The sequence below is a fragment of the Ambystoma mexicanum genome, chromosome 2q (genome assembly GCF_040938575.1).
Source record: "Ambystoma mexicanum isolate Mex_15411 chromosome 2q, UKY_AmexF1_1, whole genome shotgun sequence".
In the NCBI taxonomy this organism is placed as follows: Eukaryota; Metazoa; Chordata; class Amphibia; order Caudata; family Ambystomatidae; genus Ambystoma; species Ambystoma mexicanum.
In genome coordinates this window covers 1,428,070,029-1,428,086,122 of record NC_090924.1, presented here as the reverse complement: position 1 = coordinate 1,428,086,122, position 16,094 = coordinate 1,428,070,029, and the positions used below count along the sequence as shown (strand labels likewise).

General features: G+C 49.8%; 1 protein-coding gene across 2 annotated transcripts in view; it reads right to left on the bottom strand.

The window, feature by feature from the left end:
* The window catches only part of LOC138570222 (SLAIN motif-containing protein-like), a 402,579-nt gene that overhangs the window by 230,947 nt on the left and 155,538 nt on the right, over window positions 1-16,094 (bottom strand). For both annotated transcript variants that reach the window (XM_069648952.1, XM_069648953.1), the window contains exon 3: window positions 350-486. In XM_069648952.1, the coding sequence (XP_069505053.1) occupies window positions 350-486 (137 nt within the window). The remainder of the gene's footprint in view (window positions 1-349; window positions 487-16,094) is intronic.

The following is a 16,094-nucleotide window of genomic DNA, read 5'->3' as shown; positions in this document are numbered from 1 at the left end:
TCTGGTTTGATCAGACATGGATTCCAATATCGGTGACAATGCATTTCATCAGCTACAATACCTTAAATGCTAATTTTCTTTCTGCATGGTTTGTAGGTTGTGATACCCACCAAAAATAAAAAAAGTTAAATATAAATATTAAATCACACCGATTACAAACATTATAACCTCTTGCAAACAAGAGTTTTATTAATGGCAGATATTTAAAATATGCAAATGATCGTTTTGAAAAAACAGGTGCAAATACACACCAATTCAAATAAAAATATGACTTTAGGTTTGCTGAGCCCCCAATTTCCATAAGACATTAGTCATGATTCCACCATGATCTATCTAGAGAAAAGCATACCTTGGTCGATTCTACTGATCAGGGTCCGACAGGCTGTTTCTGTTCCTGGACTATGGTGGTCTAGCACTTGCCGGCACCACTGTAACGGGGACTCCGGTTTGCGCGCTGCAGTGCACTTCTGTGGTGAGACGTAGAGCCTGTTGATATAGAAAAACAAGCATACTAACTCAATATGGATTCTCAGGGTTTAGTGACTATTACCTTTTCAAGCCAATCTCACCTTGTACATTTTTGGATTGCTGCTGTAATGTAACTGCCTATTGACTTTATATCTGGTCCCAAAAAATTGTCAAATAAAATGTCTTACAAAATGTCAGCCACAAGTAAATTTAGTACTTTATAAGGCAGTAGAAAGGGAGATATTTCCCTTTCTCAAAAGCAAGGCACTTCATGTGCCTTTACAAAGTTGTATAGATTCATTAAAAACTGGAGCAACCACTTAGTGAAAGGCATGGAGTAAACCTCTACTTCAAACAGCAAAGTATTCCAATAAACCACACATTTCTATACATAAAACTGCTGGAAATACTTTCTATGCATCTCCCCAGGAACCAGGTTATTCTGTCTTTGCAGGTCTTGCACCTTACCCTCTTTTTTTGTATCCGCTTCTTCAAGTCCAGGCTTCAATTAAGCTTTGAAAACTAGAAAACACAGATTCCCTCACTATGGAACATTTACTTTAAGAATGGTTTAATTCTGCGTTGCCACAACCTATTTAGAGGTGATGCACGTGCTTTAGAGTAAGTTTCACAACAGGAAATGTTCCTCGCCCCAATGAATACTTTACTCCTATCCACAATCCCATTTCCTGCATACTTTTTGGACACTCCATTCTACAGGACAGGAGTGATTTTTGCAGCACAAAAGAAAAATATTTTTAAAATGTGACACGGCACATGTGCAGCCTCTGTCAAGCCTACCCATTCCCTGCGCATGGCCTAGCCCTGGACTGCTTTTCCAATCGCCAAGGTTGGTCCCTGACTGAAAGCCAAGTGTACAGAGAAAAGTGAACTGGTCTAGGACCGCAGTAGTCCATACACTATCTTTTGAATCCCGTCCACTTTCCTCCATACTTTTGGGAGATTCTCAAGCACTCGACGTGGGGTGGATTGTCCAATTTTCATTCTAGCTTAAATTGAGGACAGTTTGCCTGAACTGAGCATCCACCCTCAAGCGTATATCCAATACAATAAGGGGAAACCCAGGATGCTAATCTGGCATTGAGTCTAATGGGACATATTTGGAAGATGACAGAAGCCGCTTTGGCAGTCACAAGGTGGGCGTGGAGCCGACATTGGATTCTTCTGGTTTGCCAAACTCTAGTGGCAGATTCGGAAACACTTGCTTCTGTAATGTATCACTGCCTGTATGACCAACATGTTCTCTTTGATAGACGCTTCCCACGCCTTATCAACTTCCTTTCCTCTCCGGTTATCCCTTCTTACCCCTTCCTCTGCCACCTCTTCGGCACCCCCCTGCTGGTTTTCTGGACACTGTGCTACCACCACTCCTCTGGGACTCTATTCTCCCTCCAAGTAACCTGCTTTCTCTTCCTTCCTTCCTTCCTTCGCCCATCCTCCAGCATCTACAACACTTCCGCAGGGCGTACCTCTGGCCTGTACCCCTCTCCGGAAGTCCTTCAAATATGGCAACATGCTCCACATCGTTACTCTGAACTCCCATTTAGCTGTGAAACACTCCTGACATCTGAAGTCTCCTGGAAGAGCTTGATTTGCATGTACTCCGTCTCACAGACTTGGTTCATGGCCAGCTCTGTCACAAGTTGATACTCTTCTTCCGTATGGCTACAAGATCCTCTCTGAACCCAGAACCAACTGTCCCAGTGGGGGGTATAGCCTTTTCCCCACAACGGATCCCTGCTTCTATCAATCCTCCTCCAACATTTGACAAGTGCGATCTATGCAAGTATAAAAGCAGGTTATTCCTTCTCATCCAGAACCATGAAGGACCACATCGACACCCTTGATCCAGCCTTGGCCAATTTCTGCAATCACGCTTTTGCCACTGGAACTTCCCCTCTCCCTTAAGCACTCTTGTGCACCACACTTTCAAAGAAGCCCTCGGCCGATCCTTCCACTCCAGCTAACTATGGCCCGATCTCCATCACTCCTTTCCTGGGAAAACTCTTGAAAAAGCTGCCCATCTCCCAGCTAATCTACATACTGAATCTGCTGGTTGCCTCCATGACCACCAGTCTGGCTTCAGAACTGCCAGAAGCACGGAAGCTGCTCTCCTGAACACGCGTGAAGACTTTCTCTCAATCTTGACTCTAATCTACCTTCTGTCCTCATTCTCCTCTGTTTATCCTCTACTTTTGACAGTCAACCAGGCTATACTGCTCAATCACCTCTGCGAAAACATTGGTATTACTGATCAGGCCCTGGCCTGGTTGACCACCTTTCTCACTAGCCAGCCCTCCTGGGGTGTTTGGTTGTCTCTGGTTCTCCGTCTCCCTCGTTCCCCAGGGGTCTAACACCGCTCCCTGGCCCTTCAACCACTACCTGGCACCGCTTTCCCACTGCATCGCTACTTTCCGCTGCAATTTTCACTCCGCTCCTTCTCGGGCTCCCCTCAGCCACCTCTGCTTCTTCTCATAGCAGACTGGCCACAATTCAGGAATGGTGTGCCACCAACGTTCTCTGGCTTAATGCCAGTAAGACTGAGATCCTACTCATTGGGACACACGCTCCCTCCTTTCCTCTCTCTGGCTGCCCACTCTGGACACTCTTCTTGCTCCTTTCTGTGAGGCTAAGAACTTTGGTGTCATCTTCGACTCCACCCTCTCCTTCTCATGTCTCTAAGCAGTCACACTTTCAGCTGCACCTCTTCAGTGGTATTCTTCCTCATCTCCCTTTTTTCTCCCCTGAAGCTCCCCGTCTCTAGAGCTTTGGTCCTCTCCCTAGGCTGGATTATTGCAACAGCCTTATACGAAATCTTCCTGTCTCTACTCTTCGACCTTTACAACTTATCCAGAACAGGACTTAGACTTGTCCTCGGCCTCAAGGAAGGGTAACTATGATCCAGTAATTCCGGAAGATCCAGGCAGCGAACCTGAGGCCAGTATGACGGATCATGAAGTCATAAAACCATAACCTTGCTTGCCCACAGTAAGCAATGAAGATCAGGGAACACCATACTGAGAACGGGAACTTCAGGAGTGCCAGATCAATGAGAAGCCGGGGAGGAGATGGAGAAGGAATACATTCCAAGACACATCCAGAGCATCTCTTAAGGAGTCCTGGCCCTGGCCTTCCATCTAAGCTTACAAATTAGGCACCTGTTGGCTTCCCATTCATAGTTGGCAGTCACAGGTCCGCTCAGAGATCCATAGTATGTTTTCAAACTAGAGTTTATATTGCCTGGAGCCAAACCCTATGAAAAATGGCCACTGCCCAGATCTACACAGCAAACATGGTCAGAGGTTTGCATTTTGCTTGCTGTTTGTGTAAAATATTGACAGAGTTGTCAGTGCAGTGCCACAGACTTGTTTATGCGCCTTCGCTGCAACGCTTTGAAAGCGTTCAAAACTGATGCAAGATCCAATGTGTGTTGCCGGTCCTTGCTAGATCAAAATGTTAAAGGATATTTGTGCCGCGCACTATCACCACTGTAGTGGTCCCTTGGCGCCTCTGAAAAAGGAATGGGGGGTGAGTTAGTGTGAGTAAGTGGGGAAAAATGCTAGAGCAGTGATGTGCTGTTGGCAGCCTCAACAAGGTTAACACCGTTGGCTGGGTTTGTGGCGTTTCCTTGTCGGTAGACATGTTCTGCTGTGCGAGTCTATGCACGGTTTGCTTTGTTGTTGCGGTGTAGTGAGGTTTGTGCAGTTTGTTGTGGTATAGGGTTATGTTTGTTTAGAGTTTGAGAGGTGAATGCAGAGGTGCTAAATTGTTAGTGGGTTGGTTATTGGTATCGCTGTTTAGAAGTGATGTGTTCGAATTCCACGTTGTTGCTAGATGTGGCGTGTAAATATTTCTGTATTTCTATCTAGATCGGTACTGGCTAATAGTCACAATCCTTTCTATATGCGACGCCGACCAAATGTAACAGCTGTATCCAAATGTGGCACTTGTCCACCTTCGAAATCCTGTCTATGTGTGAGGCAAGCTAGTCTTTACAATTCTATCGCAATTTGGTTTGATAGTATTCTTGATGCACTCTAGATGTGGCACTGGCCGACATTCACAATCATATCTAGTTGTGATGCAGGGTATTGTTCAGTCTCATCCAAGTGTGGCACTTGTCAACATTCACTAGTCCATCCGAGTGTGGCATTTGCTAACCTTGATAATCCGATCTAGATCTGACTGAGGCCGATGTTCACTATTCCATCTAAGTGCAGCACATGCTGGCATATACAATTTCATCTAGATGCGGCGCAGGCTCATTTTCACGATCCCATCTAGATGCGGCGCAGGCTAATGTTCACGATCCCATCTAGATGCGGCGCAGGCTAATGTTCACGATCCCATCTAGATGCGGCGCAGGCTAATGTTCACGATCCCATCTAGATGCGGCGCAGGCTAATGTTCACGATCCCATCTAGATGCGGCGCAGGCTCATGTTCACGATCCCATCTAGATGCGGCGCAGGCTCATGTTCACGATCCCATCTAGATGCGGCGCAGGCTCATGTTCACGATCCCATCTAGATGCGGCGCAGGCTCATGTTCACGATCCCATCTAGATGCGGCGCAGGCTCATGTTCACGATCCCATCTAGATGCGGCGCAGGCTCATGTTCACGATCCCATCTAGATGCGGCGCAGGCTCATGTTCACGATCCCATCTAGATGCGACGCAGGCTCATGTTCACAATCCCATCTAGATGCGACGCAGGCTCATGTTCACAATCCCATCTAGATGCGGCGCAGGCTCATGTTCACAATCCCATCTAGATGTGGCGCAGGCTCATGTTCACGATCCCATCTAGATGCGGCGCAGGCTCATGTTCACGATCCCATCTAGATGCGGCGCAGGCTCATGTTCACGATCCCATCTAGATGCGGTGCAGGCTCATGTTCACGATCCCATCTAGATGCGGTGCAGGCTCATGTTCACGATCCCATCTAGATGCGGCGCAGGCTAATGTTCATGATCCCATCTAGATGCGGCGCAGGCTAATGTTCACGATCCCATCTAGATGCAGCGCAGGTGAAATTTCACAGTTCAGAGGTAGGGTAATGTAGAGTGGCAGTTTTTTTTTTGGAGTAGAGTAATTGCTCTACTCCCCATCCATGCCACACTTCAGTGGTTGGTGCTGGTTGAAGGCTGGCCACTGGCTTTCCCTGGTATCTCCTGCGGACACCTGCTGACACTTTCTGGAGCCCCTCTGTTGGAGTCGCCTTTGGGGCCCTTGGCCTTGGGGACCTTAGCCACAAGGGCTGCCCTGGATGGGCTCCTTAAGAGGGGCCTATGGACCAATGGGAAGGTGCGGGTCGGATGGGAGGAGGGGGATCAGGGAGAGTGTTTTGGAGGGACAAAGTTTGCATTATCGAAACGAACGGAAATACCGAAAGATTAAAAAAATTAACAAAATAAAACACAGGGGTGGTGGGTTGCATTTTCTCGCGGCCACTGGGTGCCGAGAAATGTGCAGATACGCCCTCTTATGGGGTCGTAAAGCGGAAGCACTTAGCCTGTGTGCGGGGACCACGCAGGCAGAAATGAAGGGGAGGAGTCTGGTGATTGTAAACTGGGAGTGGGATCTGCAAGGGGCACCTGGATTACTCAAAACCATCCTGGTGTGTCCCATCTGATATTGGGTACAAACTGGGTTGGATGGTTTGATGCTTGGGACCAGGACCCACTCAGTCCAAGCAGGGTTCTCTGCATCTGTAACCTGGCCAGTTGAACCAACAGCATGCACAAAGACATTTGGCCAAAAATGTCTTTAGAACCACCATGAAGTCATTAAGGTGCTGTGAGGAAGGACTGAGGTGTTCTTGATGTCTATTGACCTTTTGGTCATTGCATATACACTGGGTTAAAATGTTTCAAGCCAAAGCCTATACAAATTAGGTTTGTGTGACCATCACAGATACCCGCAAATTGCAGAACAGCTCCATTAGGATTAGATTACTCCACTTGCACGGAATGAACTCTCTCCAACCAGTCGCACAAGTATTAATATACATTGCTGTCCTGAAGGCAGAGAAACACTGCAGCTGCTGTCATCTTTGTGACCACTCCTAAGGCTGGGTTGAGGCCAAAAGGTAGGACTCTAGAAAGTGACTATTCCCCACTGAAAGCTACAGGAACTTTGTGAGCTGGCCATATTGGAATTTGCACAAAGGACATGCCGGTATAGTCAGAGGATCCGACCACAAAAATCGGATCCTGAATCATTTCCTGGGAGATTGGAATTGGTTTGTAGATTGGAAGCATAAGTCCAGGAATCTCGGAGGGCTGAGACCTGCACATCTTCAGCTCGGCCAGAGGCACTGCATGGACTCAGCAAGAGACCATGTGGATGTGCGCAGCCCCCAGTCAGTGACAGGGCTCGAAATTAAGATTGTACAAGTACAAGCTAAAAGAAGCTCTTTGGCATCCAGCATTAAACCATGACCCGGAGCTACTACTGGGGAATGAGGAGCCAATACTTACTGTTGCACAAATCTGACTCGCACATATGATTCAAACATGTAATTTTGTCCATTATTTATGACTCCCTTATGCATAAATGTGGTAAAGATGTGTACTCTTTTATCTAAAGGTTGTCCCAAACTTGCAGAGTAAAATTCATATAGGTGAGTGTTGAGCATCAGTCGGTCTGGAGAGCCAACGGTAGCTCCAGGTACCGGTTGCTGTCAAGCTAAACAGACTCTTCCAGACTACAAGCAGGAGCTCACAGCTCCTCTCAATTTTGAACTCTGAGCAAAGAAGATTATGAAAATGAAGGGGGCTGAATCAGGGAATCTTACAAAGAGGAAAAATAAAATTAGAAAGGTGTTTTGCTGCCCAATCAGGACAGAACACGTACCCCCCCCCAGCCCATGTGTTAATTTTCTTTTAAAGTTTTAGCAGACTGGTGTGGGCACCGCCTCCACCCTATTGACACCAGGCATTGCTGGATATTATGATCTGAACTTCGCATATGTACCGAAATTGCTGAACATAGACTTTCAGCCCGTCTCTGGTGACTGGCATGTTGCTAGACTTGAGCCAGAAAACCGCTCCAAAAATGTACTTCACATCAGCACAGGAATAATGTTCGGGGTGAAGACCCTTCCGAAGGAGGCTGTGGCTGCAATTAAGTGTGCAGCCATTTTTACCCAGGAGACATCTATAGGACATGAACAAAGAGGCCATACAAATCCCTCAAGACAATAGGGACTTGTCTTGATGGGAGGGGGAAAATTGTGCCAGAAGGCATCCAGAAACCGACAAAAGGAGCAGTCTGGAGGACTGGGTGGTTTAATGGGTTAATGCTAATTGGCAGTATGTCTTGCCAGCAAACGTGATTAAATCCTTTTGACTAATAAGAATTAGAAGAACAAGTTACTTTCTTACCTGGTAACGTTCTTTCGATGGGATGGTCCGACGACGTATTCCATATCTATGACAGGTAATGTCCACAGCTGTGCTGCTTCAGAAAATCCTTGGCGTCTGCGGCCTTCGTCGATGACATCGATGCGCCGTCCCAGAGGACCTCCTCCGTCGACCGACGTCACCCAATGTGATAAGTAGGACGCACGACGCCCATAGCCTCAGTTATAGTGTTTTCCCAGAACGTTTGCCACCAGTTTTCTGCCAGTCAGACACACAAGGCCTTGCGGAACGCAAGCTGCAATCGCAAAAGAAATTCTGCAGCGGGGAAGGCAGGGAGGGAGCGATATGGAATACGTCGTCGGGCCATCCCATCGAAAGAATGTTACCAGGTAACTTCTTCGAGGGGATTGGGTCCTCCGACGTATTCCATATCTATGACAGACTCCCAAAGCAGTACCCAGCAAGGAGGTGGGAAAGAATTTAGAATACAAATTTAGCATGCCCAATCAAATTGCAGAATAGAGAACTGCCTTGCCAAAGGCCAGATCTTTCCCTCTGATGGAATCGAGGGAGTAGTGACGTACAAAAGTATGTACTGAAGCCCAGGTGGCTGCATCACAGATGTGACGAATAGGAACTCCCCTCTGCAGGGCAGTAGACGCAGCCACTCCCCTGGTAGAATGGGCCCGCAAGCCAGCCGGAGGATCCTTACCCGCCAAGCGGTAACACTCGGAAATAGCTAAAATAATCCAACGAGACAGTCTGTTTCGTCACAGCTTGTCCCAAACGCTTTCCAGCGTAACCAATGAAAAGTTGATCGTCCACTCTGACCCGGGACATGCGCGAAATATAAAAACTCAACGCTCTCTGAGGATCAAGCCTATGGAGCCTTTCCTCTTCCTTACCAGGATGTGGAGGAGGATAGAACCCCGGAAGAACAACCTTCTGGCTCAAATGGAATTCCGAAACCACCTTCGGAAGAAAAGAAGGACGAACTCTAAGGACAACCCTGTCCTTATGAAACACAGTGAAGGGTGGCTTAACTGAAAGTGCCTGTAACTCACTCTGCGTGCGGAAGTAACCGCAACCAAAAACAGTTTTCAGCGTTAACAGCCTCAAAGGGCAAGAATGTAAAAGCTCAAACGGAGCACCCATAAGAAACTTAAGAACAAGGTTCAAATCCCAACCTGGCACCAGAAAAGGTGACGGAGGGAACACATTAGTGAGCCCTTTCAAGAACTGCGAAATTAAAGGAATCTTAAAATAGGAACACACTTCAGACGAGTGCTTAAATACGGACAGCGCCGCCAGGTAACCTTTAATGGTCCCCATTTGCAAGCACCTGTGGGCCAAAGAAAGCAAAAAAGACAACCATGGGAATGTCACAATCAAAAGGATCCACATTCTTAACTCTGCACCAGTCGCAGAACTTTCTCCAATGGCAACGGTACAGAGACTTTGTTGCCGGCCGCCTGGCCGAAAGCAACACCTCCATCACGTCTTCAGGGAGGTCCCAATCCTTATACCTCAACCTTTCAGAAGCCAAGCGTGAAGGTTGAGGATGGAGAACCTGAAGCCCCCTCCATGTAGTGAGAGTAGATCGTCTCGGTAGGGAAGACGACGTGGAGGGCAGATGGACAAGTCGAGAAGGTCCAGGTACCACGTCCTCCGGGCCCACGCCGGTGCAATGAGGATCATCCGGGAACTGAACCTCCGTAACCTCTGCAGCATTTGCGGGATGACTGGGACTGGAGGAAACGCGTACAGCAGCGGGAATGACCACTCCACCACAAACGCATCTCCTAAGGCTCCTTTTGGAGGAAATTCCCGCAAGCAAAACCTTTCGCACTTCCGGTTGACACTGGAGGCGAAGAGATCCACTTGAGGGGTCCCCCAAAGGGCGAAGATCTCTAGGAGAATCTCCTGAGCCAGCTCCCACTCGTGAGATCGTGCTCTGCCTGCTCAGAGCGTCTGCCGTCACATTGTCGTCTCCGGCCAGATGAACCGCCGAGATCGAAACTTCCTGCTGGATGGCCCAGAATTCGAGCTGCATCGCCTCCCTGCACAGCGGAAGTGACCCTGCCCCCCCCACCTTTTTGTTGAGGGGTTGCATGGCCACCGTGGTGTCCGTTAGAATCAGGACACCCTTTCCACGCACAGTCGGCAGAAAAGCCTTCAGGGCTAGCCTGACAGCCCTCAGCTCCAACAGATTGATATGGAGTCTGGACTCCAACGAAGAACAACGACCGCTGACGGTAAACTCGTTGGCATGAGCTCCCCATCCCATGAGGGATGCGTCCGTCACAATCGTCACCTCCAGCCAGGGCAGCCAAAATGGGGCCCCCTTCATCAGATTGCCCTCGACGGCCCACCATAGAAGGTCCCGGGCTACCAAGGGCGGCATCTGAACAGGGTCCGACAGCCTGCCGGAGGACTGAGACCACTGGAGCTTGAGTGCCCACTGCAAAGATCTCATCCGCAGACGAGCCTCTGGCACCAGAAGAATGCAGGATGTCATGAGGCCGAGCAGTCTCAAGAACTCGGACGCTGGGAGATCCTGGGCAAATTGAAACTTTTTCACAACCTGCTGAATGTGAAGAGCACTCACCTGAGGAGGAAAACACTGCCCCAGGGACGTGTCGAGCACTGCTTCGATGTACTGGAGCCGCTGCGTTGGTGTCAAATGGGACTTCTTTAAATTGAGGGAGAAGCCCAGCCTGTGAAGGGAGTGGTAGGTGACGGACAGATGATCCAGGACTTGCTCGGGAGAGCTCCCCCTGATCAACCAATCGTCCAGGTAGGGGTAGACGTGAATTCCCCCCTTTCCTGAGATGCGCTGCCACCACCATGAGCTTGGTGAAAACCCTTGGGCGGAGGTCAATCCAAACGGCAGGGCCCGAAACTGAAAGTGCGAGTCGCCAACCGCGAACCTCAGGTACTTCTTGTGCTTGGGATGGATCGGCACATGGAAGTAAGCATCCTTGAGGTCGAGAGACACCAACCAGTCCTGAAGTTGAAGGGCCTGGAGGACTTGAGAAAGTCACCATCTTGAACTTGTCCTTCCTGAGGAGTTTGTTCAAACAGTGCAAGTCCATGATGGGTCTCAATCCCCCATCTTTCTTCGAAACCAAAAAATAAGGGGAATACCATCCCTTGTTCCTCTCCGCTACAGGCACCAGTTCTATGGCGCCTTTCTCCAGCAGGGCTTGAATTTCCTGCGCAAGGAGCAGATCCGGACACTTCAAAGAGAGGTTCCTGGTGGATTGTCGCGAGGCGTTCTGCCGAAAAGAAAGACAGTAGCCGTGGGATATGATCTCCAGGAACCACACATCCGAAGTAATGGCTTGCCACTCTACAAGATGCTGCGCCAGCCTTCCCCCAACCGGCGAACCATGGTACCTGGCCTCATGACCGAGTGGTAGTGGCGTTGCCGGAGGGCAAAGAGGCAACTGCCCGAGCGGCCTTGGCACCTCGAGTACCTTTGTTTCCACCTCTGGCACTCTTACGATGGCCTCTTTGACTGCTAGCTCCTCTCGCTTTACTGAAGGACGAGTAATAGCGAAAGGAACATCCCCCCCCTCCCTAGGACGAAAAGGCAGAGGTTGGCGAACTACAGCGTCCAAACGACTTTGCTGCAGCTTTGGAGGTCTGCAACCTCTCAAGGCTCTCGTCAGCCTTGCTGCCAAAAAGGTGTTCACTGTCAAAGGGCATGTTGAGGAGCCAGGACTGCACATCAGGAGCGAACCCAGACTTCCGCAACCTCGCAAACCTGCGCATTACGGTGCTCGCCGCCATGGACCAGCTGACACAATCTGCCAAGTCCAAACCCGACTGAAGGGCCTCACACATGGCATCCTTGCCATCCTGCACCATAGCAAGGAAACCATCCCGTTCGTCCCCTTCGGGAATATGTACAGCCGCTAATGCAATATTAGTTCCACAGAGTGTGTGTGAAACGAGACAAAGCACATATGGAGTTGGCCGCCTGAAGCGCCATAACCCCCTCAGAAAACACTTTCTTCGGCCAGCCGTCAAAACGTTTGTCGTCCCTATCTGGAGGGATGGTAGGATACGACGCCTGCTTTTCCGGGGCCGTAGCCGCCTGCACCACGAAACTCTCCGGAATGGGGTGCCTGGACAAGTAACAGGGGTCGCTACTGGCTGTACGGTATTTTCGCGACAAAGACTTGCCCACTGCCGGTAGACTCTCCGGAGCAGTCCAAGCCACCGCCATCCTTCTCTGCAGAGCCATATGAAACGGCAAAACCAGGTCAGGGGGGGGGACCGAGGTCAAGGATGTCCGTGAGATCATCCTGAACGAACTCCCTGGGGGAGCTGAACAACCCAAATACTCGGTGACCCGAGACATAAGGCGCCGATATGAAGAATCGGCATGAGTGCCAGGCTCCGGCCGACAAAACTCCACCTCCGGAGAGGTGTCCAGTTCACTGGCATCATGCAGTGACTGCCTCAGGTCATCAAACTGGCTATGGTCCGAGATAAGCTCATCTGGAACCGTAGCCAGAACCAAGCCGTCAGAGCCTTCATCACCCTCTGAAATGTACTCCAGGCGGGGAGAGGAAGACCTCTGGGGACCAAAGCAGTGCCTGACCTTAGCCAGAGCCTTTCTAGGGGCAAACCCCGTGCCACGGGGCCCCTTTGACACCACCGCCTCGAAAGGCGTTGAGGGCGCCGAACGAGTCGGCGCCGACAGAAAAGATGCCGACCGAATCGGCGTCAACTGCAGCGCCGCCAGCATCGACGGCGTCGACACAGGCCTCGAAGCCGGAGCTCTGAGCGGGTCTCTCGACGACCTAGGCACCGACGGCGTTGACGACCCCCTCAGAGTCAGAGCCTCGAGAGAAATAGTCGACGACCTCGGCGCCAACGTCTTCTCGGCGGCGCGGACGAACCGGTGCCCTGAGATTCAAGAATCTCTAGCATCTGCTTCCCGAAGGAAGCCCATTCCTCCGGTGTTGCTTGCATGGAGGGGTAAGCGACCCGCCGATGGGCAAGTCCTCGGAAGAGGACGGGGAAGACGACCTTTGGCGGCGCTTCCGGGAATGCCTCGAAGAGGCGGAGGAGTGGCAAGACCGACTCCTGGAAGGAGACCCACTGGACTTCCGACGAGGACGCAGAGAGTCGCCCCTCGAGTCATCCGTCGAAAGCCCCGCAGACCTCGACTTCCGGGGCTTAGACACCCGGCCTACCGGCAGCTTCTTGCATTCCTGCAAGGCCTTTGCCGTGAGCGACTGACAGTCGACACAGTCGTCTGTATCGTGGGCCTCCCCGAGGCACCAGAGGTAGGCGTCGTGCGAGTCCGTGACCGACATCTTGGACCCACAGTCCCTGCATTTCTTGAAGCCCGGACACGGGGTTGAAGACGAAGTAGACATCGCCACGAACAGGTCTTCACAAAAAACCAAACAGGTTCAACGAACCGAGAATCGAAAACAGCAAACCCCAACGAGTCGAGGCGTACCGAGATTCACGAAGCGAACACGTTCGCGGAAAAAACGGAACTGAGGCTATGGGCGTCGTGCGTCCTACTCATCACATCGGGTGACGTCGGCCATTGGAGGAGGTCCTCGGGGACAGCGCATCGCCGCAGGAGCCAAAGATTTTCCGAAGCAGCACAGCTGTGGACATTACCAGTCATAGATATGGAATACTTCGGAGGACCCAATCCCCTCGAAATAAAGACTTGACGTTCACAGCTTCAAGTCCCAGTAGCCTCTGAAACCACCACACGCATACGCTAAAATAGTTCAGCAACAATGAGCATTTGTTCTGGATGTCCATAATCCGTTCTTGTGTTTGAAATATCTGCGGTAGGTGAGCACAAGAATTTTCCCTCCCACCCCCTGTATCATCAAGTCTACCTAGATCAAACATCGTGTTGAGTAAACTGTGGCAAGTAAGTGTATACATGGATGCTTCAAGCTGCCTCATGGAGGCAAGCAAGTGTATACATGGATCTCCTCAAGTGTATACAACTTTAGGAGAATCCTCTGGTTCCGGAAGCACCTCAAGACCATCCTCTTTGCTTCTGCCTTTGCTCTTCCTCTCCCCTGCTGATTGGTCTGCTTCAGCACTGTGCAACTGGTTACCCCTGCCCACCCAGCCACGCACCTGCACTGCCCCCTGGCAAGCCTTGCACTTGGGCCTGTATCTGTAACCCTACAGTCTCTTTACCTGCACTTATCACTTTGTCTGTGCCTTAAACCGGGAACTTGCCACCTTGCTGGCAGCACTACCACTTGTTTCCATCACCTGCGCAGCACTTTTCCACTTCTCCCTTGCACGTTCCCCCTTCCCTCTCCACTGCACTTGCACGTTCTCAATATCACTGGGCCTAGTAAATCGTTTTTGTCCTCCTTGTTCCCCTCCCTTGACTTGTCGCAGTCTGAAACACTTTTGCATGAGCGCAATACAAATAAAACAAAGATCAATGCCCGGGAGGCAAAGTAAGGCAAGAACCGCCAACATTTGTAAACACCCTAGGTGCAGAATCCAGCCAAAAAGCCCCCAAAAGCAATGAAGCCCCCACTAAGGAAAAATTCAGAAAACTATGGCGGGGGTCAGATTGGAATGTGGATATATGCATCTTTCAGATTGACCACGCAGGTCCAGTCTACCTGCTGAAGCGCAGACAGTCTGGGTTGGAGTGATAATCGTGCATTTTACTAGGGCGGATGTTGGTTGAAATCTGCAAAATCAGAAATGGTGCGCGAACCCACCTGGTTCAACTGCCACCGTAAAGAGCCTGGAGTAAAATCCCTGGCCTCTTTTTGGCAATGTCTTTCTCTACAGTCATCATCGCAATTAGTTTTGAGATATTTCTTCCCTCAAGAAAGAAGATCCCAACTGCATTAGGGGAGAGCAGGAAGGAAAATGTGAGGGGGGAGCATGGTCAATGTGAAAACCCTGCTGGTAACTGAAATTACCCACGAGTCTGAGGTGAGCGTCTGCCAGGCCTATTTGAATGAAGGTAAATCATGCTACCATCGGAGTACCGTGGTACACAACTGCACCATAGTTTACTGGGCTTCTCGGTTGCAGTAGAGGATGTTTCTGCTGAAGGGACCAATAGAAAAACTCAAACCAAAGTCTTGCATTTATTTCAGGTCTGAGACCTGTACTGCTGCCTTGTGCCCTTACATTCTGCAAGTGAACTGGTCTGTGATTCTTCCCTAGAGCCACTGGGATTTCACTGATGGCTTAGTTAATACTGACAAGGATTTTACATTGAGTGCTTGCCGTCTTTGTAAGCTCCTCGGCCCTTCGAGGATGGAATAAATTAAACCCAACGGGAAGGGTCAATAATATTGTCCTGAACCTCTTGTAAATTTTGTTGCATGTACATGTAGAGGAACAGAGGTGTAAGTCACTGATAGGCTCCGCCCACTCACCTCGGTCATACTGGAAAGACAAGACACTGCATGACACCAGGTATCATTCCAATACTGCATCAAGTGTATGAGAGACATTATGCAATCAGACAACCCTACCAAATGTACCCTCGTACTGAGATGGTAGCAGGAGATTTGCAGGCACCACTGAATATCGAAGAAATGTAAAGATCTGATAGATGCAAAGTGGCGTCATAAGGAGAAGATACAATGAAGCACTGACACAATATAAGAATTATTGAACAAGTTACTTACCAACTGGTAACGTTCTTTCGACTGGATGTTCCTCCAACGTATTCCACATCTTTGACATGTAATGTCCACAGCTGTGCACTTCAGAAACTTTCAGCAGAGGGCGTCCTCCGTCGACGTCGGGTCGATGTCCCTTGAAGGCCTCCGTCGAGGGCGACGTCACTGGATGTTATAAATAGGACGCACGGCACCCGTAGCCTCAGTTTAAGTTTTTTCCCTCAGAACATGTGGCACCAGTCTCATGCCTGCTTCACTGCACATAGCCTTGCGGAAACGTAACCTGCAATCGCATAGGAAATTCTCCAGAGCGGCAGGCTGGGAGGGCGATGTGGAATACGCTGGAAGAATATCCAGTCAAAAGAATGTTACCAATTGGTAAGTAGCTTGTTTTTCGAATGGCTTGTGTCCTCCAACATTTTCCACATCTTTGACAGACTCCCAAAGCAGTACCAGTAAATGAAGGGGGAAAAGAATTAAGAGTACCCAATCAAATTGCGGAATAAAGAACCACCTTCCGAAAGGCCATATCCCGACCATGGATCGTATCCAGGGAGTAATGCTTAAAGCTATCGAG